Genomic DNA, 26,214 nt, shown 5'->3' on the forward strand with positions numbered 1-26,214 from the left:
CTCAGAAAAGAGGGTTCCTGAGAGTGACTTTTGAGCATTTTTTATTCTGCATTTTGGGGCTTCCTTGCCCCCACACTTCTGGTGGTGGGCTTTGCCCAGGGTTGTCAGTCATTGTCATGGCCATCGATGTCCCTTTTCCCTGACACAATGCCACGCCTGATTCCCTCCGTACTGTGGCCACGCGGCGCCCTGTGCATGCCTGTCCGTGATGTGGGGGAGCAGGGCCCGCCCATGGCAGGGTGGTCAGTGGCCCCACCGCAGGATCTCCTCTGTGGCTAAGTGCATCAGGGCAGGGAAGCTCAGATGCAGGTATCTTCTCCAGAAGCGCCGGTCCCGCCCATACACCTGCGCTGGGTAGCGGGGGCTTCCTGTGGTGGAATGGGACACATGACCCTGAGGACTCTGGGCCATGCCTGGCCCCTGCCCGTTATCAGAGCCCAACCTCCTAGGCCCTCACCAATGCCGTGGAAGATACGGGCCACAGCCCTGCCTGAGAACTGCTGGTCTGGCCACGAGGACAGAAGGTGGCGGACGTCCTGGCGAATCTGGTCCTCCCAGTCCTGGATCTACGGGTGGCATGTAGTGGACTGTGAGCGTGTGTGCGCCCTGCAGCCTGACCTCACTGCAGGCCAGGAGGGGCTAGCACTCACCCTGGCCTGTCCTGGCTCTGGGCCCTGCTCGTCTTCCGTGCCCCCTGAACCCTCTTCCTCGAAGTAGCAGCTGAGCAGGGCCTTGAGCCTGGCGCTGCGCTCCTCATCAGGCTGCTCCAAGCAGGGCCCGCAGCTGGGGAAGGCGACGCTGGAGTGAGAGTGATCCGTCAGCGCTGCTCACCTGAGGGAAGGGTGGAGGTGGCCCCAGGCCCTGCCCACCCCTCCTGCACCTGTGAAAGGCCTGGAAAGTGTGGCGCAGGCGGGCCAGAGCCTCCTGCTCTCGGGCTTGTATGTGGCCGTACAGGAAGTCACAGATCTGGTCCCTCTCGTGGGCCGTCAGGTCTCCAGGACTACGCAGACAGAAGGCAAGCTCCCGGAACTCCACCAGCACCCCCGTGTCCCGAGGTGCACCTGCCAGAGAGCTTGTCACGCACGGGTGAGCGGGCGGCAAGCAGGGCTGGGGCCAAGGAGGGCTGGGGGCAGGGCGCACCTGTCCCGGGCTCTGGCTCCCACTGCAGCTGACGGAGAGCCTGCTGTACAGAGGCCAGCTTCCAGCCCACTGAGCCGGCCAGCTGCAGCACATCGAACTCGACAGAACAGCTTCCCCCACCTGTGTTCTGCGGTGGCTGCTGGGCCAAACACATGGCCAGGAGGGGACACCTGCACCAGCGGAAGGGACATGGGATAAGCAGTCCTGGCTCCGTGTCCCTGGCCGCAGCCCGGGCTGGGACATGTGCTCACCTGTGGGCCAGGGCCTGGAGCTGGGGGGGGCCCCCGGGGCAGCGCAGGTGACAACGGGTGCAGGTGGGTGTCAGTAGCTCCAGCCAACGCCGTGGGTGGAGCTCCAGGTAGCACAGCAGGGTCTCAATGGCTGGGGGGCAGAGCCGGGTTTAGGGGACGTGGGGACATGGGCATGTGGGGACGCGCCCACCGCCACCCCCAGTTCCTCACCCTCCTCAGGCATGTCCAGGGCCTGCACCAATGGCCGCACTGGGAGCGCCCGCTCGTGGCCCGGGCACCGGGCTGTGCACTCAACATTGGGTTGCTCGGCCTCCCTCAGGGACATGGCCACAGGCCTCTCCTGGCTCTCGGCTCCATCCTGCTCCAGGGGGCGTTGGGCATGGGCACGGGTGCAGGTACAGGGTGGGAACGAGCACTGGACCAGCTTCTTCACGGCGAGAAAGTCGGTGGCGTCGGCATGCACGTGTCTCCGCAGCTCCTGCAGGTCCTGGCCCTGCGACACGGCAGCTGTGAACGGGTGGCTGGGTGTGTGTGGTGGGGGGGTTGGGGGTGGGTTCGAGCGGGGCAGGGAAGAACCTGGGGTTGTAGGAAGAGGTGGCAATGCGCTGGCTGGCCATCACGCCCGGCCCGGCCCACAGCCTGTACGTAGCTCTCAAAACTTGTGGGCAGCCCCAGGTGCAGCACAGCCCGCACGTCTGGCCGGTCCAGCCCCATCCCGAAGGCCACCGTGGCCACCACCACCCGCAGCCGGCCGTCCATGAAGGCCTGCTGCACCCGCTGCCGCTCCCGGCTACACATGCCGGCGTGGTAGGCTTCGGCTACAGCCTTGGGGGCCTGGCCTGCGGGGGAGACAGAGACAGTTGGGTAGACTGTGTTCCTGAGGCAGCTCCTGTGGGGCACAACCCTGCTGGCCTCACCTCTGGGCCCCAGGTCCCGGGCCTCAGGCAGGCAGGTGCGGAGCAGTGCGGCAACACGCTCTGTGTCCTCGCGTCTATTGCAGTACACGATGACAGAGCTCAGAGCACAGAAACGATCACTCCGCAGCAGTGTCACCAAAGCCTGGTGGGTGATGGTGGTCAGTGGGGGCTGTCAGAGGCCGCGCCTCTGCCTGGCCCAGGTGTGTACACCTACCTGGTCTGGGTCCCTGTCCATGGACACAGAGAGGTACAGGTTGGTGGGGATGGTGGCTGGCCCTCTGAGGACAAGCTCCTCGGCTACGCCTAGATGCCGGGCCACATCTCTCGCGGTGCTGCGTGTGGCCGTGGCCGTGAGGCCCAGGAAGCAGCGCACGCCCATGTGTTCCCGCAGCACCTGTGTGGGAGCGGAGCTGGTGAAGATGCCCGAGCTGCCCTCCCTGGCCTGCTCACTCATACCCCGAATAAGACTCACCTTGCAGACGCGCAGGTAGCAGGGCCGGAAGTTGTGGGACCACTGGGAAAGGCAATGGGCCTCATCAACACAGGCAAAAGCGACCGGAGGCAGCTGAGGGAGGCGGCCAGGGGTCCCTGCGCCAGCCCCAACCAGCGCCTCGGGTGACAGCATCAGCACGTGCACCTGGGCCGCCTGAACCTGAGGGTGCAAGGTCAGGAGCATCATCCAAGGGCCTATCTGCTCCCCTGCCCGTCTTGCCACGTGAGGCCCCTCACCTTCTTCAAGGCAGACTCCCGCTGCTTCCTGGTCATGCCTGAATGTATGCAGGCTGCCTTCAGGCACGGGGGCAGGCCAGATACCTGCAGGTACGGGAGAGCGACCAGTTACAAGCCACCCTTCCTTGGCCCTCCCTCCAATGGCTCTCAGCTGCTCAGCCTGACAGGGACCACCATCTCTGCCTCAGGCTCTCTAGGGAGAACGAGCCCAGACTGTGGAGCCTAGGACTAAGGATTCAGAGCCACCCAGAGCCTTGGCTCAGAAGCGCCAGGAGCAGACAGGCCCTACTGGGGATGTCCCCCCTCCCCAGTGCCTCTCCTCCTAGGAGTTGACCCACGTCTGGCCACCTGCCACGTCCCTGCTGTCCTTGGGCCACTATGAGGCCTGGGGTTGTGGACATAGCCAACGAGGTGAGAACAGCTGAGCTCTTTACAGCTCTGATTAGGTAACAAGCAGCAGCCCAAAAGGGCCAGAGGACCTGTGGGCACTGGTTCCTGCCTTCTGCATGGGCCCAAGGTTCCAGTCGGTGTACCTGGTCGTCCATGAGAGACAGGAGGGGAGAGATGACTAGTGTGAGACAGGGGCTCCGCCGGGCGTAAAGCAACGCAGGGAGCTGGTAGCACAGGGACTTGCCAGCACCCGTGGGCAACACCAGCAGCGTGGACATGCCTGGTGGGACCAAGGATCAGTAGTGCCACTCCGTGGCCAGGCCTTGGCCCTGCCTCATCCCCCCGGCAGCCAAGCTCACCAGAAAGGATCCGCATGACCACACGCTCCTGCCCAGGGCGGAAGGCTTGGTGCCCCAGCTGCTCTAGGGCCTGGAGTACCTCCGCTGGTGTCTCTGGGGACAGGGGTGTTGGTCAGCATGGCCCCAAGTCGCCCCCATCTCCCAGTAAAGGCTCTGGGCTGGTAGACTTCCGCTCACCTGCCACCTGCCCCGACGGCCCTGGTGGGTAGAGTGGTGGCACATAGGGGGGTGGGCAGTGCACCTGGGGCACAGACTGCTCCATGGTCACCAACAGCTCAGGCCCAGAGGGCTCTGTATCTTTCTCACTTACTAGAAACGGACACAAAAAGGTGGTGTGGGACTCCAGACTAGACTGGGATCTTTCTAGCAAAAACAGGTAACTACAGCCTGCCCCCCGTCCCTTCATTCACCAGGGAGCTGACAGCTGGCAGTGCCTGTCCTCTGGACTGCTTCCTCCAAGGTGAGCTGGGTCTGCACGTCCTCTCCGTTCTCACTGCTCTTCTGGGGGCCGGGAGTAGGCTCTGCATCCGGTATAAGGAGCTGCTAGATTCCTTTGTTCGAGCTAGACGTGCTTCCCCCCACTCCTCCCTGAGAGTACAAGTCTCCTCCGAACAGTGTTAGGAACCCATCACCCAGAGTAGAAGTTTCACCTGGCTGGGGGCACTGGGATGACCAGTGGCCTAGCTGCCCACACCGGAAGCAAGAGTTCCTGACTGTGGCTCTGGGCTGACCACCTCCAAAACACTCCCCTTTCTTCTGCCACTTCTGCTTCCACATCTGGGGGCCGCAAAAGAAGGTCAAGAGGCAAAAGGTGGTAGGGATGAAGGGAGTGCCTGCCACCACCTCACCTGCTTCCGGAGCAGCCTGCCACGGAGCGCTGGGCCCCGCACATAGCGTTTCTGCTTCATGTTGAGTCGCACATAATTATCTCCGCTCTGGATAGCTCGTCTAGAAAGGATGTACAAGCAGGCCATGCCCAAAGCCTGCCCCACCCTGGCTCATCTCAAGGCGATCCTACCGGGAAGCTGAAGCTGTAGTACCTGGGGGCTGTGGGGCCACTGGGGGGCTGAACCCACAGGGGTTCTCCTGGACCATCTTCTGCATGTCCCGTAGCCTCAGCTTCTTGAGGCAGAGGTCCCGCTTGGCCACTGTCCTGCTGGGCCTGGGCAGGGTTCCCTTCTGGTTCCCTACCGCATCTCCACTTCTTGCCTCGACTGTTGCCGGGTTGGGGGCTCCCTGTAACTCCACCTGTCTGTAGGGCTTGAGTCTCAGGGCCAGTGCTATGACCAAGGACTGATGGGACACCTGAGGTCAGAGGCTGTGACCCCTCTACGCCCAGGTTAGGCGGGCAGGCCTGGGCAGCCCCCAGGAAGTCTGGGGCCCCATTGTGACACCGCTGTAGCCAGTCAGGATCTAGGGAGCTCAGTCGTAGGCTCAGGGATGCCTGTAGCTGCTGGAGGCGGCCTGGCCTCAGCTGGGGCCCACGAGGCTGGAGGGGCACCTCACTGACTTCTTCTGGAGAGATGGGGGCAGCCCCTGCACCTGGTGGCCCCGGGGAGGGCGTCTTGGACGAGGGTCTTCGTGGAGGCCGGGGTATGTGGCCCAGGGCTGGCCCAGCCTGAGAGGGGGAAGACGGACCAGGAAGCAGGAACTCAGGTATCTGGGCTGGTACTACAGACTCTGAAACCTCCCAGAATGTCCACCCGGAAGCACCAGGCAAGGTGAGAAGCCTGAGATTGGCTCTGAACCCGTCTCAGGAGTCTCACCCTGATTAGTGCTGGAAGGGTACGTATGGCCACATAAGTACAAGCGCGAAAGTGTGGAAGGGTTGACGAGAAAGGCTACGTGGTGATCCTGCCCCTGGGCGGACACCAGCTCTGCGTCCAGGACAGACGCACTGCCCACTTGGCCTACTGGTAACTCTTACCTGCAGGGTGGCCTTTAGGTTGGCCTTAAGCCTCTTCCCATAGTCTGGCACAGACCCCACAGGACTTGGCCCTGAAAGACTAGAACGTGGACTCTGGGTCGCAGCCCGATTCAAGTGCGGCCCCCAGCAGCTGGGCTCCAGCCTCTGCAGGAAGAGAGGGTGGGGGTCCGAGCCCTCCTCCAGCCTCCCAGCCCCCCTCCTCCCCCAGGTCCGGTCCTCCCCCGACGTTCTGTGCCCCACAGAGGCCTGATCACGACTCCTCCCGGCTCTGCGGTCCAGGAGACTGACCCGCAGGCCAGGACGTCCAGGCCTGGGTACCTCCTCCGCCGTCGCGAGAAGCGACTGCTTGGGCCTACGAGGTCCGATGCCGCCGGCCCGGCTCAGGGCCTCCTTCAGGGCGCGGTACTCCCGGTAGAGCGCTGGGGATGGGGTCAAGGGTCATCGGGGGCCGCCGGGCTCCCTCCCCGCCCGTCCCTCCTTCCTCCCCACGTCCGCGCGCTCACCGCGGGTCTCCTCCGGCGCCGCCTGCACGTCCTCCTGCGGCGGGAACGCGTCAGCCCGCGGCCGAACCCCCAGCCCCCCGCCCCCGGGCAGCCCGCACCTGGCCCGGCCGCCGCCCGCACCGCCTCCGGAACGCGCGCTCCCAATCCCGCAGCCGCTCCCGCACGTCCTGCAGCCGCTCCAGGGCGCGGCCCGGCGCCCCGGGCTCCATGAATCTCCCGCCGCGAGGGCGACGCCGGCCGCCGGCCAATGGGGGCACCCAGCAGGGTCGGAGGCGGGGCGGCTCGGCAGCCGCCTCCGGGACAGCCAATCAGTGGGACCCTAGTGGGGCGGCCAATGGGTGGCGTCTACGTCATCGCGGCGCGCGGAGGCGCTGGGCGGGGCGCCGCGGACGGTGAGGCGGGGCCGGTGGCGGTGGCAGCGGCTGTGGGGCTGGTGAGCGCGGGCCACCGGCCGGAGATGTAGCGGGGCGGCGTGCGCCCCCGGCCCTGCCTGGCCGCACGAAGCAGGCACGGGCGCTTGGGGCGGCGCTGCCCGGGAGGCGGGAGCGGGAACCGGACGGTTCGTCCGCGGGGTGTGGGGGAAGAACCTGGAGCCCTGCGTCGGGCAGAGCGACCTCGGGCCCCGGGGGGACGACGCACCGGCTTCGAGGGGCACATCACGTCCGGGAGGCGGAGGGCGTCGCGTTGAGGGTCTCCCGCGGCTCGAGGCCGGGAGGAGCCGGGCGGGGGCGTCTTCGGGGAAACGCCGGGAGCCGCGGGCCGGCGGGAGGGGGCGGCGGCCACTGCACAGAGGCTCCTCCCACGGTGACCACACTGGCTGCTTTCGTTTCCTCTCGTGACAGGTGCTGGGTTGGTCTGTCCTGTCACAGCGAGGTATGACTCGCCCTCGCGAGATTTGTCTCCAGGCAGAGCAAGGCCGAGGGTTGGCGTTCGGGGCTTCTCAGGAACCAGTGCCCTGAGGACTTGCGTTGTGCATGAGGTCCGGAAGAGCAGGGTCCCTGGGGCCAGACTGCTCCCCCTTCCCCGAGCTCATCGCCCAGGCTGTGACCTTGGCCTGGCAAGGCTTAGATCTTAGTTTTCTAATTTGTTTCCAGGGGTATGACTGGGAAGCAGTTTTGAGGATGAGGTGTTTGGCCCAAAGTAAGTCCCCTGACTGTTGCTGCTGCTGAAGTCAACAGTAGAGGTGATGTCTAAGAGCTCCATAGTCTCAGGCATTTACCGTATGCCCTTTGTTAGCTGGGATGCCTATTCAACTGCTGACTCTCTCCATCTGAGCACTTCCTGGCCTGGGTCCTACTGAATCCCATGGGTTTGAGAGTTGGGCTCTCACTGTGGTTCTCTCTTGGGGGAAAGAGGACGTTTAGACAGGTGGCAAGGACCTTGGTGGGTGAAGTTTGCTTTCTTTCTGTGAATCTGCAGGGATCTCCGTGCTTGGCAGTACTACTGGACGGTAGTAGTTAAGACCTGAGGGTCAGGCCTGTCTGGACTCAAGGTTCCCTGGGTCCTAACCCTTTTTACCTTTGCTGGTATTAAGCTGCATCAGTGCTTCCAGTTCCTCTCCAAGGACCACCCGCAAGAGCTGGAGGAGGGTGGGGAGGCGGATTGTGATGCAGCTTCCAGCCTCCTAGGAGTGTCCTACCTCCTCTAGTGCTTGCGTGGTGGGGGAAGGGTCTGAGCTTTATTCTACTTTTGAGGAAGAGAGAGTCTCTTGACAAACAGCTTTGTAATCTGGGAGGCCTCAAGTACAGGTGTGTGTGTGTGGAGGGGGGGGAGGTCCTGCAGAGCAGTAGCCGTCTAAAGCACATCCAGGCAAGCTGGTCATGTCTGATGCTGTGCTATTTATGTACCGTTTGATGGCTACGTTTCCCTAAAGAGACTCCATGCTTCTGGAGGGAGGGAACTGGGGGGTGGTCTTGTCCCTGTTTCCACTTAGCCCAATGCTAGGCACTTAGCACTTGCTCTTCAGTGCCACGGTCCTTCACTGAGTGTCAGCGCTGTACCAAGTGCCACGCTGGGCTTGCTACCTATCAGTGATGGAGGAGGCTATGGCCGGGTGGTGGCCTGGGGTCTGTCCTCCCCGCTGAAGGGCCCTTCCCTGCAGGTGGCTTCCTGCCTGGCCCAGCGCCATGCACACGCTTGTGTTCCTGAGCACGCGGCAAGTGCTCCAGTGCCAGCCAGCTGCCTGCCAGGCCCTGCCCCTGCTGCCTCGAGAGCTCTTCCCCCTGCTGTTCAAGGTGGCCTTCATGGACAAGAAGACTGTTGTGCTTCGAGAGCTGGTGCACACGTGGCCCTTCCCACTGCTCAGCTTCCAGCAGCTGTTGCAGGAATGTGCCCACTGCAGCCGGGCCTTGCTGCAGGAGCGCCCCAGTACAGAAAGCATGCAGGCCGTGATCCTGGGGCTGACGGCCCGGCTCCACACCCCAGAGACAGAGGCTGGTACACAGCCTCTCTGCAGGTATGGGCTCACCCGAGGGCCCCGAGGGCCCGGGGTGGGGGGGGGGTGGTGCAGAGAGTGTCCCCTGTGAGGTTCCAGGCGACTGCAAGGACTCAGTGCAGGAACAGGCATGTTGCTCCTGTCCCAAGATGGCTGGGAGTGGGTGTGGGCTCTGCTCCCTTGTCTCCTGCTTCAGCCTACCCATGCTCCCAGGAAGCATGCCCTGCGAGTGCTGGACATGACGGGCCTCCTGGACGATGGCGTGGAGCAGGACCCTGGCACCATGAGCATGTGGGACTGCACAGCAGCGGTGGCCCGCACCTGCATAGCGCAGCAGCAGGGCGGGACTGCAGAGCCCGGGCTGGCCCCCATTCCTGTGGAGGTTCGTGTGGACCTGCGGGTGAACCGGGCCTCGTATGCGTTCCTGCGGGAGGCACTCCGAAGCAGCGTAGGTAGTCCGCTGCGGCTCTGCTGCCGGGACCTGCGGGCTGAGGACCTGCCCATGCGCAACACTGTGGCTTTGCTGCAGCTGCTGGATGCGGGCTGCTTGCGCCGTGTGGACCTGCGCTTTAACAACTTGGGTCTCCGTGGCCTGTCTGTTATCATCCCACATGTGGCCCGCTTCCAGCACCTGGCCAGTCTGCGGCTGCATTATGTGCACGGGGACTCCAGGCAGCCTTCTGTGGATGGTGAGGACAACTTCCGTTACTTCCTGGCCCAGATGGGCCGTTTCACTTGTCTGCGGGAGCTCAGCATGGGCTCCTCTCTCCTCTCGGGACGGTTGGACCAGCTGCTCAGGTGAGCAAGCCCCACTACTGCCCTGCCCTTCCTCCTCTCCCCCAGACCCTCCCCTGGTCCAGCCTGTTTGTGATCTCCTGTGTCCCCTATAGCACTCTGCAGAGCCCCCTGGAGAGCCTGGAGCTGGCCTTCTGTGCCCTGCTGCCCGAGGATCTGCGCTTTCTGGCACGGAGCCCCCATGCTGTCCATCTCAAGAAGTTGGACCTTAGTGGCAATGACCTGTCTGGCAGCCAACTAGAGCCTTTCCAGGGTCTGCTCCAGGCAGCTGCGGCCACACTGCTGCACCTGGAGCTGACTGAGTGCCAGCTTGCTGATACCCAGCTGTTGGCCACGCTCCCTGTGCTGACGCGCTGCAGCAGCCTCCGCTACCTCGGCCTCTATGGCAACCCGCTGTCCATGGCGGGCCTCAAGGAGCTCCTCCGGGATTCAGTGGTGCAGGCTGAGCTACGCACAGTGGTGCACCCCTTCCCTGTGGACTGTTATGAAGGCCTGCCCTGGCCACCGCCTGCTTCTGTTCTGCTGGAGGCTTCCATCAACGAGGAGAAGTTTGCTCGTGTGGAGGCCGAGTTGCACCAGCTGCTACTAGCCTCGGGCCGTGCTCATGTGCTCTGGACCACAGACATTTATGGGCGCCTGGCTGCAGACTACTTCAGCCTATGACCTCCAGGCTGTCCTGGTGTTCAGGGCTGATGGAGATCCCTCCCTGCCTTAGGTAGACAGAGCCTTCATGGGGCCCTGTTGGAGGCCTGACACAGAGGCACTGGTCTCGGGTTTCCTTGCTCCTGGGCATTTTGAGCCTTCCTATGCTTTGTGCAGCACCATGCGCAGTTTGCCCTGTACCCATTCCCCTGACTGGCTTGGGCTTCAAGGGCTGGATTCCAGGCCTGCACGGCCAGGTTTGGTTTGGGTGCACTTGGCTACCCTCTGGTGTTGTGGTCCTTTCTTTGGAATGTTTCTGGGGTCCCAGCTGCGAGCTGAGAGAGGGTGTTCTCTCTAGGCCCTTCCCAAGAGCAGACTGCCCTGGGGTTGAAGTTGGAACAGAGACCTGCTTCAAGGAGAGCTGGGTCTCCCTGCCCCGGCACCCAGGAGACCACCTGGCTGGGCTTTGGAGCCAGAAGGTGTCATTAAGGTACAAACGTGCAGTGTGTTTGGAACTTAAATTTGTGGTTGTTTCTTCTGTCCTAATTGGTCAGAATGACTTGTCGCTGGCTCTGCTGTCACCCCCAACCTGGCCGCTGGGTAACTAACAGCTGTCTTCCAGTCCGCTGCCCTCCTCCCCGTCCCTGGGCACCCCCACCCGCCTCACAGCCACTCTGGACGCCTCCACAGCCCGTCGCCCCTCCCACCTCGGGGAGGCCCCAGGTCCTCCAGAGGCTGGCGAGCCGGTGTCAGCCCCTGCAGAGCTAGAGGTGAGGGTAGTCCTGGGAGGCGTCTTTTCTGGAGGGCCTCGGTAGGGGTGTGGGGAACCTCCTTGGCCACCGTCCGTTCGCACCTTAGGACTTCCGCCCGCAGAGCTGGGGGTCCGCAGGTGCCTGCGCCACGCCCTCGGGGCCCCGGACCCCACACACGGCTCGCCGCACACTGCGCAGCTTCTAGCCTTTACTGACTGCGCTGGAGCATGCGCGGGGCGAGCCCGCGGGCCGGCCAGTCCGCGAGGCCGACGTCATCCGCGCGCGCCCGCCCGCCCCTCTAGGCCCCCCCCGCTCAGCAGTGAATTTCATAGGCTGCGGGCGGCTGCAGCGGGAGGCCCTGCGCCGGCCCGGTCGCCGCGCCGTCGGCCGCCTCCGTCGGGCCCTCTGCGAAGAGCGGCTTGGAGCGGTCGATGACGAACATCTCGTGGCCTCGCTCGTCGCGGAGCTCCTCGAGCTGCGCGAAGGTGCAGGGCCCATCCGAGTAGTCGTTGACGAACAGCGCGCCCTCCCCCGGCGGCCCCGGCGCCTTTTTCCGCTTGCGCCGGCGGCGGCAGATCATGGTCGCCAGCAGCAGCGCCGTGAGCGCGAGGAGCGCGATGGCGGCTGCGATGGCCGTCTGCGTGGCCAGGCCCAGGGCGCGGAAGGCCATGCTGCCCGCCTCGTGCAGGGGCTCGTGGCTGACGGGGCCGGCGTGCGGGGGCGGCGGGGGCGCCCGCTGCAGCTGCTGCTGCTGCTGGGACAGGTTGACCAGGAGCTGGAAGGGCACGCGGGCGGCGCCGCCGGCGTTGGAGGCCTCGCACTCGTACTTGCCAGCGTGGGCCAGGGTGATGTTGGTGAGGAAGAGCATGCCGCTGCCCGTGTCGGAGGCGCCGGGCCCGCCTGGGCGCGGCGCCCCGCCGTCTGGCTGGATCTGAGCCCGTCGCTGCCCTTCGCGAGGCTGGGCCACCTTTCTCCAGGTCACCAGGGGCTGCGGGTAGCCGGAAGCTTGGCAGGCAACCCGCAGGTCCTCCCCCAGGTTGGCTGTCACCTCCAGCGGCTCCACGTGTACAGACGGTGGGATGCAGATGAGGCTACTGCCAGATATGTCCAGGAGACTTTGAAGTGCCAGGCGCGGGGGCTCTGCACACATTATCTTCTTGTCCCTGGAGCTGAGCAGCCGCTGGCCGCCCTCCTTGATCCATGCTCCCAGCCAATGCAGGGCACAGTCACAGCGCCATGGGTTCTCTGTGGGCAGAGCAGTGGCGGGCTGGTAGCTCAGGGGTGGTTGGCCAGAACAGGAGCCCCTTTCCTATCTCCCACAGGGCGCCCCTGCAGCCTCTTCTCTGACCCCAAGCTCCGTGGAGTGTGGGCACGCTCTTCCCTCCCTCTTCAGTTCTGTGATGCATGTTCCAGATCTCTAATTTCTAAGAAAGCCTCTACTCCTCTGAAGTCTCTGCAACAAGTCCCATTATTTTTGGGGAAGCTTGGTGTCCACATAGACATCCTACAGCACTGAAACCTTGCAGGTCCTGTCAGCCTTGTCTTCAGGTGCTGTGTCCTGGAATGCCAGCCCTAGTTTCATCCTTCCAGTTTCTGCCTGCCTGCCCTGATAGCCCCAAAGTGTGCAAGTGTAAGCCCCTCAACTCTTTCCAGGGATTTCTACCTTTTCTGTCTTCATTAGGCAAGTTCCCTGAGCTGTGTCCCTTCCAGCACCCCCATTCCTATCAGACTTCTCCCATGGGTGCAGGTGGTGGCATGGCCCTCCAGAGTGCTCCTGGATGGTCTGCAATTCAGAGCCACTGAAATCAAAAGTCCCCTCCACACCTGAGCCTGTTTCCTACTGCCACCCCTGTGGCCAGGGAATAAAGCTTTGCATGAGATCCCTTCCCCCCGGAAGGAGGTACCTGTGAGGCGCAGGACCTGCAGGCTGGCCAGGGGCTGTAGGGCCTCACGGCTGATGGTGCCCAGTTGATTCCTGCTGAGGTCCAGCAGTGCCAATGAGGAGAGCCCGGCCAGGGCCTGGTCCTCCAGCAGCTCAATGCTGTTTTCCTGCAGGTGCAGCTCCTGCAGTCGCTGAAGGAAGGACAGCAGATCATCAGGGAAAGGCCCTGGGACACAGGATCCCTTCCTAGCAGGATAGACTGGGTTGACTTTTCTCCCTTTCACTACCCCTAGCCCACCTAACCCCCTCACCGGTAGGTGCAGGAAGGTGAAATCCAGCAGCTGCCCTAGCTGGTTACCAGCCAGGTAGAGCGCACGGAGCTGGGCCAGGCCGGTGAAAGCGCCAACTCGCAAGCCACGCAGCCGGTTGCCGGTGAGCGCTAGCTCTAGCAGGCGTGACTGCGCGCGGAAGGCGCCTGGCTCCAGGGCGCGCAGGCTGTTATTGTGCAGGTAGAGACGGCGCAGGGCTGCGAGAGGCGCCAGTACACCCGGTTCCAGGCGCGCGATGCTGTTGTCCTGCAGGAACAGCGTCTGCGGGCCGGAGGGAAGGAGGGTATTCACGCCTCTGAGGGAGTCTCCCTCTTCCCTAGGGCGCTCCAGCACCCACAGGGACGCTCACACAGCCCTCCCTCCGTGTCGCGGGCACCTCTGCTCCGCGGCCCAGTGGCCCCACGCGGTGCCCACCTGCGTCCCAGGTGGAATTCCGGGCGGGACGACGCGCAGCCGCAGGGCGCCGCACTCCACCGTGGCGCTGTAGCAGCGGCAGGCGGCCGGGCAGCCGGCAGCGCGGGCCGGGAAGTCGGGGAACCACAGCAGCCACAGCAGCAGCAGTGTGGGCGCGCCCGGGGCCATCTCCCGCGGGACCGGCCGCGGGCCACGAAGCTGCAACCTCCTGACGGGCTTCCTTATAGTCCACCCCGGATGTGATGTGCCTCCTGAAACACAGGTTGGCAGGCCTGCCCCTAACACTTGAGAGCCAGAGAAGGACATGATGGAGGCCCACAGCTTGTGTCTAGTTTCTGAAAAGTTATAAATCAGTTCAAGCAACTGATTAAAAAAAAAAAAGTTGGTTTCCCTCCTTTATAAAAACAGTCATGAAGATCTGGGGCATCAGCTTTCAATTTGGAATTTCCACTATTCTTAGTCTTACTACACAGGCCATGTGGGGAGAGTCAGCCCTGCCCGAACTCTCTTCTCTTCCCATCTATCTCCCTGGCACTGTAAGGGGCTTCCTACTCGTGCGTATGGACGTCTGGATCCGGCTTCCCTCTACATTCTAGCAACTGGCCACTCGAATCTAAGGTGCAAGAGGCTAGTGCAAGGTGAGGTGGTGAAGCCCATTACCCAAGCACAGGCTAGAAGAGGAAGAACAGGCTCTGGGAAGACATTTCCCCTTGTCCACATGGACTCCTCTCTGTGAGACCTCCAAAAGCTGAGTCCATAACAGAAGTCTTGTGCCCCCAACACAAGGCCCCAGGCCCCACACTGCCAGTGTCCTTGTCTTCACCCAACCCTGACCCAGCATTGTCTAGTCCTTTTCTCCCTAGGACTCATGCTGTGTTCCCCGACCCTGGGATCCACCTGATGTATCTTGATGGTTAACATGGGCAGAACTAATCTGGGAGCCACCAGCCATAGGAAAATGCAAGCATGGCTTTATCCAGCCCCTGCCCCTGCCCTCCTGGGGGTGAGAGTGGGTGGAACAGCTTGCAGAGAATTAGGGGTATTTCTCAGGGAACTTGTTAGACAATTGGGGGATGTGGCACACAATAGGAAATGGCCTATGTTCTCCCTGCTGGCTCCCAGCAAGTTGCTTCTGTTTTTTTTGGGGGGGGGGGGCTCTGGAACAGCTGCGTTGTAAAAGAGGGGCCTTGGGCCACCAACTGGGTTTCTAGGGTAGTTTCCCAAGTGGGCTTTGGAAGCAGTGACCTCCTAAATTGTGAGGGAATATATAGTGTGTTTGGGATTTATGCACATGCACCTGTGATCCTAGAGAGATGGGGAGGCCTGGGACTAGTTCCAGGCACAGTAAGTCCAGTTTTAAAGGTGGGGACTTGGGCCGAGAAGCCAGCTAGTCTGGAACTAGGGATAGCAAAGCTGAGGGTGTGCTGTCATCCAGCCTCCAGCCCTTCCTCAAAGGGTCCCGCTCTGAACACCTGCCTGTTTACCAAGTCTCCCTGCTAGCAAGAGTGAGTCATGTGGAAACGGACCAAGGGGCCTTGGTGTCTGCTCAAATCTTGCTCTAAATTGCAACTCACATGATTATTTAAAGTCACTAGAAATGAGGTAGGCACAGCAAAAATTTTAATGGAATATAGCTTTGGCCCAGGCAGAGGCAGTTCCCAGGTGTCTCCGGATATGTGTGAACCCCAAGGACCTGAAGGCATACTCTGGGCTCCTGGGATCCATTTCCCTGAGCCAAAGCGCTGGCCCAGGGCTTGCCCACCCAGCCTCCAGCGGCAAGTCCTCTTAAGTAGAGGAGCTTCTTGGCTTCCTCCTTAGGATTCAAGGCACTGCGGTTCACAGGGACACCCCCTAGACACTGATTGGAATAAAAGGGCCGGCCTGAGCAGGGATGAGGGCCCAGGCGGGAAGAGCAGAGGAGGCCAGCCCAGAAAGCCTTTTACCCAGCGGACAGCTCTCTAATCCGGTTGGGCAGGGGGCGGGGCGTCACACACAGGATTCTGCGTTGGCTGTCACCGTCTCCAGGGCGCCCATCTGTGCGGGGACTGGAGGGGCGAGGAAGCCCTGCGACCCCCTCGGGTTCAGTGCCTGAGCCGCGTGCCTCGATTCCCCCCACGGTGTCACCTGCACCCCCTCCAGCGCGGGTCTGTCCTGAGCCAGTTCAGGGCAGGGCGTGGTCCCTGCCAGGTCTCCTCCCCTTCTCGGTGCGCGTGGGGTACAGAGCCGGAAAGGCCCCCGATCCCGCCCCCATGCCCGCTGACCTCGGGTCGGGCGCCCCCTCACCTGACACTCCCGCGGCGCGGCTCCCCCGCCGAGCCCGCGGCGCCCCGGCCCACTGAGCAGCGCCGGGCGGGGGAGGGGCGGGCGCCGCTCGCGCACGCGCACGCGCACTGGAGCCCCCGCGCCTCCGGCCCGGCCTCCCCGGCCCGCCCCAGTGAGCGAGGGCCAAACCAAAGGACGCCCCAGGCCCGAGGTGTGGGGAGGGAGCAGAAGGGCCCGCGACCCCGCCCCTCCTCGCGGTCGAGGCCACGGACGCGGCAGCACCTCGGACAGCGCCGAGCCGCCCGGGCCGCGGTGCACCTGTGCCGCGCACGCGCATTCGGCCGGCGCGCTCTTTGGGTGCGCGTGCGCAGCGATGCGCGGCCGGGACCTCGCGGGGAGGGGGGCAGGACCGCGGGGCGGGGCGGGGGGGGGTGGCGGGCGGCCAGGGGCACCTACGGCTCAGGGCCGCGGGGTGGCGAGCAGCAGCGGGGCCAGGTCCATGGTGAGGGCGAGGCGGCGGCCTTGCCAGCGTACGTGCGAGGGCAGCGCGGACGCGCCGGGCGGATACTCGAAGCAGGCGCTAAGCTCGAAGGCCAGGGCTGAGCGTACCAGGCCCACGCCGCCCGCACGCTCCGGCGCCGGGTGGTAGAGGCGCCCATTGGCTGCCAGGGGCAGCAGACGCGCCGGCTCGAAGGGCACGGCCAGGGCCTCACCGCCGCCGCAGTAGGAGAGAAGCGGGGGCCCGGGGCCCGAGGCCAGCAGGTGCGTGAAGACCACGGGCCGGTCTTCGCAGCGCAGGAAATTGCGCTCCCTGCCGCAGGGCGAGAGGAAGGGGAAAGAGGCCTCGTAGCGACCGCTGCGGTTGGGTCTCAGGCGGGAGAAGAAGGTGACCAGGAACTGTGGGTCTGGAGGTGAAGGGGCGCGGTTGCTTACCATGCCAGTCTACACGGGGCCCCGCTCCCCCAGGCAAACGGCTTGCCCTGGGCAACGCCAAGGGCTGGCACCGCTCGTCGGCCCACCACTTTGGCCTCACTCTGGACAGCAGGACTCTTGTGCGCAGGATGCCCAGTCCTCTGCTTCGGGCGGGCCAGTGGGGAGGCTGGGGAGCAGAGCCCACCAGGGCCTTGCCGAAGGGAGACAGAAGGTGGGTAAGAGGGTGCAGCGGTACCTTTGAAGCAGGTGATGAAGTTCTTCATTTTGGAGTCATCCAGGAAAAGCTGCGGACAGAGGGGCAAGCCATTGCCCATGAGTCCCAGCTGGGAGCCAGAGTCGGCCCCAGGGCGGGGGAGGCATTGGGCAGGCCTGAGCTGAGGCTAGTGTCCGCTTCCCTTGCTCGTGTGTACACACCGTGTGCAGAGAGGCGAATGCAAAGTAAACCGGGGGTCCTACCGACATTCCCGCATCGACGCCGCACTCCGGGCCGTGCTGGTGCCTGAGCTGCCATGCTTTCCCCGTACCTCTCCCTTCCTCAAGTTTCTAATTGAGTGTGCCACCTCCTCCGCGGAGGCTCCCCGACTTGCTTCCACCCGCCAGGGCTTGCAAATCAGGGCGGCCCCGGGGGCCGGGGACCGCAGGGAGGGGCAGGATCTGGGGATGTAGAGCGCGCGAGACGCAGCTGCAACTGCGTGTGGTAGGTTGGCTGCTGGGGGTCCGACCCCTCTGGGGCTGAGGCCCGACGCCCCAATCTCTCCAGCTCGTTGACCCAGCTCAGCAGTCACGTTCACTTACCTCAGAGACCCCGCCCCTCGCAGGGGCCCTCCCTCCGACCCCACCTCTCTTACAGATGCGCCCCCTCAGGCCCCGCTCCAGGCCCACCTGGCCCTGATGATCCACGTAATAAAAATATTCTCGCGTCCGGGGCTCTGGGGCCTGGCCCTGCGTGTAGGAGATGTCCCCGCCTCCACCGCAGGCCCGGGTCCCCGGGGACCGCGCCAAGGCCAGGGCGCCGGTCCGGAGCGCTCCGCATGCCTGCCACATCTTCCTCCGGCGCCGGAAGCGGCGGGCCGGTCACGCGGGGCTGGCGCTGCGTGAACACGCATCCCCCGGCGACTGCGGCCTCACACTTCGGGTTCCGGGCACTAGCGCGGAGCTCGCTTTCCCTGGGCGCACCGGATTCCCGGACGGCAGGAGCGGCCCGCCCTGATGTCCCGCTGGGGAAGGGATAGCGGACGAGACCGCCAGACAGCGGGGTGTGGATGTGATACGGGGGTGCAGACGGATTCAGGAGTGAGGGGACGCCCTGGGAGCGAGGCCCTGGCAGGAAGGCAGGCTCTGTCCCTCCGCCGTCGGAGCCTGGCCGCCGGCACGTGGGCGAGGTACCCCTCAGAGAAAGCCAGTTTGGCTGGGCTGTGTCTGCATTTTCAACTAGTTACTGAATAAACACTCTGCCTAGAACCTATGGCAGATTGGGGGTAGGACGCGTCACAAAAAGCCCACTCCCTGTGCAAACGGGCGGGGACTTAGGGGTCGACACATACCCCCGGTGGCCGCAGACGGCGTAGGGGGGCCCAACACCCAGCTGGTGCCCCCTCCCTGGCTCATCACCTCTCCCCCATTCCCAGGAAACAGCCTTGCTTACAGCCCCACCCCTACGCGCTCTCTCCATTCCCCCACTCTCCCCTGGCCTGTCCACCTAGGTGACCATACTAGCAACAGGCTGGCTGCAGTAGTGGGCTGCCCAACCCCCAACCCAGACTTCTGAAGCAACTGGAAGAGCACGAGGCGACAGGCATTGACCGTGGCTCACAAGTGTCCATATGTATTTTATTCACACAAAGTGTTGTCACCTCTTGAGTCCATGCGTCAGAGCGAGAGTCTGTGGCCGGGCCGTCCATCCCAGGCCCGGAGACCACCCGACTGAGGATGCTACCTCAGGGGACACCCGGGCAGCGGTAGGGCTGGGCTTTTTTGTTTTTAATAATAAATAAAAACTCAACTCTAAAAAAAATATATATATATATATATAAACTGGGGAGAAATTAAGTTTAACAATTGGAACTCAAAATTCCAAAATGGAAAATGTACAAACTGAGAGTCTAGGTACCTCCTACCCCCAGCTCTGGCCTTGAGGAATCCTGGGCGTTCCCTGGTTCCCCAGCTTGGGGTCCCTTCCCTCTTCAACTGCAGGTCCCACGTGGGGATGGGGCAGGGTTTGGTTTTTGGTCAGAAGCCAAGAAAGTGGCGAAGAAAATGATGGAGTGATATCAACTTGCTCTGCACAGAGGACAGGCTAGGACGGCTCAGAGATAAATAGCATTTGGGTTAAAACTATGTCATTAGCAAATTTAGTTCTTATATCTTTCCCTCTATATCTTTATACACAGGCGGGTTGGTGTGCTGGATAGAATCTGAATTTATAGTTACATGAAGAAAAAATACTCTTGCCCCTCCCCCACCCTGCCCCAAGAATGCCTGCCCAACCCTGCCCCCCACCCCAGAGGACTTTGGTTTGGGGGCCCCTCCCCACCCAGAGTGAGCCTGCCGGGCCCTGCTCTGGTGATGGACAGCCCAGTGCCCTGGGGCCCCCAACTCCTGTGCAGTCTCGACGATGGAGGCCACAGGTGGCGGGGTGCGGGTGGGGTGTGCGGGGTGTTGGAGGCTACAGGCCAGGAAGGAGACCGAGGAGAAGTGCGGGGCAGAGGAAAGAGGCGCAGCCGGGCAGGGGCCAGGCCAGGGCCAGGCTGAGCGCAGGAGCCCCAGCGAGGCAGCTCACTCCGGGGGAGGGCGGTGTGTGCTCTCAGGCCGGCCGGGAGGGGCAGTGTCACTTGGCTCCAGGAAACAGAAGGCACTTTCTCGGGGCTGGCCGGCCGGCGGTGGGCGAAGCGGTGCCCAAGGAACGGGCCACTAGGCGGCGCGGTGGGAGGGGGCCCAGAGGCGCTCTTCCCACTCGCCCTCTGCCCCGGCTGCGTCCTCAGGCCAAGGGCCTGGGTGGGAAAGTTGGGGGCTTCCAGGGCTGGGGCGGGCATGGGCGGGGCCTGGCATGCTGCCTCCGCGGCTGGGGCGTTCCCTCCCCCCTCCCCGCGTGCTCCCCTGCCCAGGCGCACCCGAGCTTGGCTCTGTCCCCACCCTCGGTCCTTGGGGTCCACGTGCTATAGCACGCCCTCCATGAAGCTGGTGTCCAGGTGCTGGATGAGCACGCGCAGGAACGACATCTCCTTGCGAGTGTTCTCGAAGATGACGCGCGGGTCGTCCGATCGGCAGCGCAGGCAGTTGGGCGCCATCACCATGGCCAGGTTGCTGACGTCCATCTTGGTGATGGCCACGTTGGCGGGCTGCACGAACACCTGCGCAGAGGGGACAGGAGGGTGGGCCGGGCCCCGCGCGTGAGGGGTGCCCTGGAGGGGTGGGGGCGTGCCCCGCCGCGTACCTGGAGGAAGCGGATGAGGTAGCACAGCACCAGGCGGTTGATGCGGGGGAGCGCGTGCACCACGGCCACGGCGGCCTCGGGGTTCTCGTAGTGCGCGATGCACTGCTCGTAGAACTCGTGCGGGATCAGGGGCTCCTCCAGCTCCCGATACCACAGCTTCAGCAGCGAAGCTGCGGACACAGCGCGGGCGGGGGGGGCGGGGCAGGGTGCTCAGCACAGCCGGCTGGGCGGGCTCCCCTGGGCTGGGCGGGAGCCGTGGAGTGGTCAGCGGGTTAGGGCGACACAGGGTAGGGGCAGCGTGCGGCGTGAGAGCGGGAGTGTCGGGCAGACTGGCAAGGCCCAGACCCTGGCGTGTTGGTGCTCCTGGGGGCCTGGACTGACCCTAGGGGTGCTGGGGGCTCATGCAGGGAGTGCAGGAGAGCGGCAGGCTAGGCTGGAAGAAGGGCCCCCAGGAGACTGCATGATGGGAGGGGTTGTCTGTGCTAGAAATGGACTGGGAGCCATGACATCGCCATGACATCGCTGGGGGAATAAGGGGGCGCCCAAATGTTCCAACTGCCTGGAGCAGGCCTGCTTCAGCTCCTAGGGAATGGAGGCTCACCAGGGACGTGGGGGTCCTCCAGGCCTGTGGGCACCTTCCACTGGTCTACCTGCAGCTTCAGGGCGTTCACCTCATCAATGTCCCCAGGGACTCTGTGGAGCACAGGGTGGGTCACACGGAGGAAGACCCCTCCCCCATGCAGCCTCGGCCAGGCCAGACCCCTCCCCCATGCTGTCCCTCTTCCCTCTGCTGGCCACCCCCAGGCGGATGCCATTATCAGCAGGGCCGCTGAGGCTCAGACCCCCAAGCCTGTCACCCCCCCCCCCCGGGGGGGCTTGGGTAGTTAGGTGAGTCTTGACAGCAGGCCTTGTGCTATACTCCCCATGGGGCAGAGACTATCATCCCTATTCACAGGTGAGCAGCAGCTGCTGGCTGCTGCTGGGGTGTCTTTCCAGGCTCACGTCTCAGGCCCTGCCAAAGGTTACCGTCCAAGTGCCCTCTGGGGCCCTGGTGGCCATTTTTACAGAGGCACTGTCCCTGGCCGACCCTCCTAAGTTCAGGCATGCTGCCGTTCAGGGGGATGATTCTCTGGCTTGGCTCCTAAGGATGGGGCCCTGCCCTGCCTTTCCCGGTTGATAGTGGCCCTTCCATTTGCTCCGGGGTGTCTCTCCCCGCCCACATGATGGCTTCTTGTGGGGGGGCCTCTCTGGTTATTCCCAGGCAGGGGCATGGGTCTCCTGGCCCCAAAACCCAAGGCTGGGGCATGGAAGTCGGCCCAGTGGTCCTGGTGCCTGATGGTGCCTGCCTGAGACACAGTGGAGACACCCAAGGCCCCCACACCCAGGGCCCAGGTTGCGGGGCACCTGAAGATGCCTTCCGTCTGGTCACCGTTGAGCGCTAGCACCTCCTCAGATAGACGTGTCTGTACCCAGGGCAGCTGCCGATCAGGGTACCGCTCCTTCTGCATGCTCATGACCTCCTGAAGTGCACTGCCAAACATGGACGGGCTGAACACAGCATTCTTGGCATGCCGGATCTCCTCCACGTTGGGCTTCTTCAGCCCCTGCAAAGACAGCCCAGCTCTCTGTCCTGGTGTGGTTCCGCCGCCCTGCTCCCAGCCTTCCCTCCCCCACCCCCGCACCCCTGCCAGGGCTGTCCCTGGCTTGGCCACCCTCCCCCTCTCCCCTTGTCCTCTCACCCCTGGTAACTCCAGGCGCCTGCCTAGAAAGAGCTAGGGGCACCCCAGCTCCCTGGTCCCCACCTCCCTGGGGGAGGGGCACCCTGCTGGGCCACCTACAATGTCCTAAATCTTCAGGTGGCCCCACTGGTCACACAGGAGGAAGGTGGGAGTGACCCCTGGAATGAGAGCTGCCTGGGGCCATAGAGGGGCCAGGCTGGCTGAGCTGAACCATGTGAGACCACCTGGGGTGGAGGTGAGGGGAGAAGCCTGAGGTAGGACAGCAGCTCCCGGCGGCAGGGCTAGAGCAGTGAATTAGGGGGCGGACTAGGGGAGGGACAGCCAGGCTCTGGGACAGTGGGGGAAGGGTCAGACCCAGGAGGGCCCGAGGGGCTTCCTGGCTGGGGGTGAGGGGCTGAAGGGGAGCGGGGGACAGAGGGGAAGAGGGCCAAGAGCCACACATCCTAAGACCAGGGAACAAGGTGCAGCTGTCTGGAGTGACAGGCCTGTTCTCTAGAGGGGCTGTGGGAGGCGTGTGGCTACAGAGCTCTGGCAGGCACTAAGAAGGCCCAGTGGCAGAACGGGTGTCAGAGAGGACCACCTGCCCATCTGCCCCACCCTGGCTGCCAGTGTGGGAGGAGCCCTGTGATGGGTCTGGGCTCTTGGCCAGGTGGGTGGCCCAGTGTGAGTGAAGGGGCACATGGTCTCCTGAGCCTGCCCTGCAGTCCAAGGCTTGGCCTCCCCTGGGTCCAGGGGCAGTCTGCCAGGGTGAGGGTCCCCGCTGAGAAGGGCTGTTTCTAGGCCTGCTCACGGGCTGTGCCTCTCCTTTGCACCTCACTGCACCAGCCCGACAGTGGCAGGCCTGGTACCCACACTTGGGTTACACCCTGGGGCCCTGGCCTAGCCACATGCCCCTTTGCACTGGCTCCTGAACCTGCGGTGCAGCCCCTGCCCGAGGCCTTCCCTGGCTGCCTCAGTGGGCTCTCTGGAGCACCTTCTGTACTGTGAGCCTCCACCTCCCCCAGCCCCAGCCGGCTGCGTTCAAGGAGGGCAGGGCATTCCCCAGGATGTGAGGGCTGCCTGTCCAGGCCTTCCTCCGAACCCCATCTGGGTGTCACCAGCACAGCCTACCCACCCACACCCGGCTGTCCTGGGGGAAGCTCATACCTTCTTAGCCCCAGTCAGGGCCGCCTTCTGCAGCTTGTGGTAACAGTACTTGGCATATGTGCTTATCGCCACCCCTGGAAGAGAACGGGTGCTGGTTGGCGTGGTGTGGACGTGTGGCCAAGAGAAGCAGCAGGAGGAGGGGTCAGGAGAGGCGGCTCCTGCAAGAGCCATGGGGGCCTGGCCAGGCTCCTGCCTACCACTTGCCTGGGGGCAGTGGGTCCTCACCCTCCTGGGCTAAATCCTTTAGAGCAGAAACCAACACGGAAAGGCAAGGGGCACTTCCTCACCTCAGGGAGCCAGGCTTGGGAAGGGACTCCTCTGTCAGCCCACCCACGCTTCCCCACCGCCAGGAAGGGCAGAGGTGGGACGGGGCAGGACATGGGCCCCAGGGCCTCCAAACCCCATGCTCCCCTTGCAGACTAGCCCTGGGGAGTCCCGAAGAAGGGTCATTTCCATAGGCAACAGGGCTAGAGGTGCTCAGTGCCCTCCGCCTGAGGCCAGTACTGAGTGGGCTTTGGCTGGCTGGACAGCAGCCCCAACCCTCTTGTAGCCCTGCCCCCAGCAGGCTGCGGGAGAGGGCCTCGGCCTGCAGAGCCCCATCCCTCTGAGCTGAGGGCTGCCTGGGCAGCAGTTATGGAAGGGGAGGCCGAGGGGACGGGTGGCATGTGGAAGGATGATGAGCATGGAGGGGATGCCCCACGTCCTAAGCCTGGGGGTCACTGGAAGGCCCACTACACAGAAAGACACCTTTGGGTTCTGCCCGAGGGCTGAAGGTGGCAGGGAGAGGACTGGTCTCCTTTCTCAAGGGAGGGGGCTTTTCTAAAACTCGGCCCTGGTAGAAGTTCTGGCTGGTGGTCATGGGGGGATGCCTCCAGGAGGGCAAGGACCTCGGCCAGAAGGTTCTCCAGATACAGAAATGAGGGGAAGGAGAGAGAAGCGAGAGGCAGTGGAGGAGGAGATCCCACACAGGGCGGGTCTGAAATGTGTGTGGCATCCTTCCCGGCCCAGGCAAGGGAAGGGAAGGAGAGGGAGCAAGAAGAGACCAAGAACACACAATGAGGCGAAGCCCAGGGGGCCATCCAGCCCAAGGTGTCAAGGGCCGACAGAGACAGAAAAGCCAGAATGTGTGCCTCCAAGCTCAGAACTGGCACCCTCTCTGGAAGGCTCTGGCCCTGGGGCCCACTGCCCCAGTGCCTACCTGTCAGAGGGAGGCCTCTAGACCCAACTCGCAAACCCAAATACCCCAGTCTTCTTTTAAAGGAAGCAGTTTCTTGTGGACTGAGCATGTGGGGGTCCTTGGACCCCAGTGTGAAAAACATAAGCATGGCTTAGCCCATGAAAATCTTTTCATTTTGAACGATCACAGAACAGTATTATTATTGTAAGTGGCAAAGGGATTCTTTTTTAAAGTAATCAAAAGTGAAAACCAACATTTCCCATTCTCCCTGGAGAATCTGTTTCAGGTCCCTAGGGGATCTGCAGACCCCTGGCAGAGTCCTAGCTGCAGCCTCTGCTAGGCGAGCTCAGGACACAGCACCTGGACCTGCCACAGGCCCATGTGGCCTTCCCTGGCAGGCTCCCGGGGACCTGGAAGGCAAAGGGGGCCTTGGGCTGCCCACTGGCCACTAGGAGCCCAGGGAGCACCTTGCATTAAGGAGCAGGCTGCAGACTGGGAGTGTGCCTACCCCTCCCTGGGGTGAGAGAGATACGCCCTGACCTCCCGTCTCGGGGGCCTCTCCAACAGACTGTGATCTGAAGATCCTGGGGCTGCCACCTCTCGGTTGGTGAACCTGGTCACGAGGCAGCCTTTCTGGGCCTTAGCTTCCTCTCCTGTAGGACGGGGACAGGGATGACACCGACCACAAGTGCTCGTGAAGGGCTGACCTTGGAGTCTGGTGCACAGCTCAGCAGATGGCAGCTGCTATCAGCTTTTGTGGGTGGACCAGGACTGAGGCTGTGCGCGCCCCGAGTCCCAGGAGCTCCCCTGCACCCCGTACTGCCGCGGGTGTGGCTTCCCGGGCCTGACTGTGGGATGTCTGCTGCATGCCTGGGAGGGTGTGCAGTGCCCATGCCCAGCCCAGGGAGACGTTCACGATGGTGTGGGGCACTCTGCTTCAGGTCCACTGACCTGTCCCGGCCTCGCCAGGGCATACCCATACCCAGTCTTATAGGTGAGGAGATAGAGGCCTGCAGAGGGACTGACGGAAGCAGCTCTCCCAGAGTCTATGCTGCTGTGCCAGGAGTCCACACCTGCCCTGGGGCCTCAGTGCCCCTGAGCCCTGGTTTTAAGCCTGAAAAGTTGCTGGGTGTGGCTAGAAGCTGCCACTGCCACCTCTTGGTGCTGACACTGTGGGGTCCTGGGGCTTCTAGCTCCCTCCTCACTACCCAACAGTCTTGGACTATGGTGTCCTGCTCGGCCCCACCAGGCCCACCTCCCTGCTGCAACCCGACTCCCGGACAGGCTCCAGCAGGAGTTCAGAGCCCCTTCCACTCCTGTTCCAGATGGGTGTGGCCCAAGGGCAGCTGGGAATCCTGGACAGCAGCTGCCCCCTCCTGCCAAGGGCAGTATGCAGCCAGACAGCTTCCCAGAGGAAGGGGCGTCGCAGTTGAGTTACGGTATTAGAGAACGAGAGGTGGGGCATGTTTAGAGAATGGGCTGTGTTCCGAGTCTGGGGGAAGTGCTAGAGGTGGGGCTGGGGCTGGTCCCAGAGCCCTGGTGCCAGGAGGGGATGCTGACACAATAGCAGTGAGACCAACAGCTCTCAGCAGGGAGGGCATAGTCCTGGGTTAATAGGGCTTCCCTGGAGCTTGGACAGTGGTGGGATGGGGGTGCAGGTCTTGAGCCAGGGCCCAGGAGAAGGGCGGGGCTGGTGGGGGAAGTTGGGGAATCCCTGGGCTCCCTCCAAGGAAGCCATGCCAGGCTCCACGCCCTGCCCCAGGGTGGCCTGGGCCGGAGGTCAGGGCTGGGGAGGCACTTGCCCATAGGGCACTTCCTCAGCAAACACCTAGAGGTGTTTCCAGCAGGCCTTGCCCAGTTTGTCCTCACACCCTGCCCCACCGAGAGCCCAGAGTGCAAGCTGGAAATTGTTCTTGAGAAAGGCACAGGGCAGGTGTGGCCTCCCACGGAAGCCCCTTCAGTGACCTGGGCCCCCGGCCAGCACAGAAGCCCACAAGCCTGATGGTTAGTGCTACCCCATCAACACGCCTTCCAGCCCAGAAGCGGTTAGAGAAAGGAGG

At 63.4% G+C, this 26,214-nt stretch overlaps 5 protein-coding genes across 37 annotated transcripts in view; 1 reads left to right on the plus strand and 4 right to left on the minus strand.

The window, feature by feature from the left end:
* Positions 1–17: 17 nt before the first annotated feature.
* RECQL4 (RecQ like helicase 4) lies at positions 18–6,985 on the minus strand. 5 transcript variants are annotated; one of them, XM_027603084.2, is made up of 23 exons: positions 6,315–6,554; positions 6,217–6,250; positions 6,002–6,132; positions 5,714–5,857; positions 4,827–5,404; positions 4,635–4,734; positions 4,437–4,563; positions 4,197–4,307; positions 3,964–4,095; positions 3,787–3,879; positions 3,571–3,707; positions 3,038–3,121; positions 2,781–2,960; positions 2,523–2,702; positions 2,309–2,450; positions 1,968–2,230; positions 1,602–1,884; positions 1,392–1,521; positions 1,141–1,310; positions 881–1,061; positions 651–798; positions 458–566; positions 19–368 (listed from the first exon to the last, which is right to left on the minus strand). In XM_027603084.2, the coding sequence occupies exons 1-23, from the start codon at positions 6,423–6,425 to the stop codon at positions 244–246; spliced, it is 3,693 nt and encodes a 1,230-aa protein (XP_027458885.2). In that variant the 5' UTR covers positions 6,426–6,554; the 3' UTR covers positions 19–243. The 5 variants fall into 5 exon arrangements, with proteins under 5 accessions (XP_027458866.2, XP_027458877.2, XP_027458858.2 ...); XM_027603065.2 differs by lacking the exon at positions 6,315–6,554 and adding an exon at positions 6,856–6,985 and having other exon boundaries at positions 18–368; positions 5,714–6,132; XM_027603076.2 differs by having other exon boundaries at positions 18–368; positions 2,781–2,822; positions 5,714–6,132.
* Positions 5,265–10,649, plus strand: LRRC14 (leucine rich repeat containing 14). Of its 21 annotated transcripts, none has more exons than XM_027603239.2 (6): positions 6,600–6,649; positions 7,059–7,195; positions 7,311–7,356; positions 8,451–8,671; positions 8,864–9,448; positions 9,541–10,649. In XM_027603239.2, exons 4-6 carry the CDS (start codon positions 8,460–8,462, stop codon positions 10,106–10,108), a joined length of 1,365 nt encoding a protein of 454 aa, XP_027459040.1. In that variant the 5' UTR covers positions 6,600–6,649; positions 7,059–7,195; positions 7,311–7,356; positions 8,451–8,459; the 3' UTR covers positions 10,109–10,649. The 21 variants fall into 21 exon arrangements, with proteins under 21 accessions (XP_027459049.1, XP_027459007.1, XP_027459040.1 ...); XM_027603173.2 differs by having other exon boundaries at positions 7,311–7,399; positions 8,318–8,671; positions 9,541–10,647; XM_027603254.2 differs by lacking the exon at positions 7,311–7,356 and having other exon boundaries at positions 8,318–8,671; positions 8,864–9,032; positions 9,279–9,448; positions 9,541–10,647.
* Positions 10,650–11,128: 479 nt separating this feature from the next.
* Positions 11,129–16,093, minus strand: LRRC24 (leucine rich repeat containing 24). 4 transcript variants are annotated; one of them, XM_035727103.1, is made up of 5 exons: positions 15,748–16,093; positions 13,465–13,715; positions 13,033–13,311; positions 12,744–12,912; positions 11,129–12,084 (listed from the first exon to the last, which is right to left on the minus strand). In XM_035727103.1, exons 1-5 carry the CDS (start codon positions 16,061–16,063, stop codon positions 11,153–11,155), a joined length of 1,947 nt encoding a protein of 648 aa, XP_035582996.1. In that variant the 5' UTR covers positions 16,064–16,093; the 3' UTR covers positions 11,129–11,152. The 4 variants fall into 4 exon arrangements, with proteins under 4 accessions (XP_035582996.1, XP_035582995.1, XP_035582994.1 ...); XM_035727102.1 differs by having other exon boundaries at positions 13,465–13,748; XM_035727101.1 differs by having other exon boundaries at positions 12,744–12,903; positions 13,465–13,799.
* Positions 16,094–16,150: 57 nt separating this feature from the next.
* On the minus strand, positions 16,151–17,720 carry C4H8orf82 (chromosome 4 C8orf82 homolog). The gene is made up of 3 exons (XM_035727104.1): positions 17,542–17,720; positions 16,895–16,943; positions 16,151–16,631 (listed from the first exon to the last, which is right to left on the minus strand). Exons 1-3 carry the CDS (start codon positions 17,701–17,703, stop codon positions 16,186–16,188), a joined length of 657 nt encoding a protein of 218 aa, XP_035582997.1. The 5' UTR covers positions 17,704–17,720; the 3' UTR covers positions 16,151–16,185.
* Positions 17,721–18,475: 755 nt separating this feature from the next.
* ARHGAP39 (Rho GTPase activating protein 39) overlaps positions 18,476–26,214 on the minus strand; it is a 108,017-nt gene continuing 100,278 nt past the window's right edge. For all 6 annotated transcript variants that reach the window (XM_027599343.2, XM_027599302.2, XM_027599318.2 and 3 more), the window contains 5 exons: positions 22,978–23,051; positions 21,497–21,696; positions 20,694–20,785; positions 20,093–20,262; positions 18,476–20,009 (listed from right to left, as the gene is read on the minus strand). In XM_027599343.2, the coding sequence (XP_027455144.1) occupies positions 19,815–20,009; positions 20,093–20,262; positions 20,694–20,785; positions 21,497–21,696; positions 22,978–23,051 (731 nt within the window). In that variant the 3' untranslated portion in view covers positions 18,476–19,814. The remainder of the gene's footprint in view (positions 20,010–20,092; positions 20,263–20,693; positions 20,786–21,496; positions 21,697–22,977; positions 23,052–26,214) is intronic.

The sequence above is a fragment of the Zalophus californianus genome, chromosome 4 (genome assembly GCF_009762305.2).
Source record: "Zalophus californianus isolate mZalCal1 chromosome 4, mZalCal1.pri.v2, whole genome shotgun sequence".
In the NCBI taxonomy this organism is placed as follows: Eukaryota; Metazoa; Chordata; class Mammalia; order Carnivora; family Otariidae; genus Zalophus; species Zalophus californianus.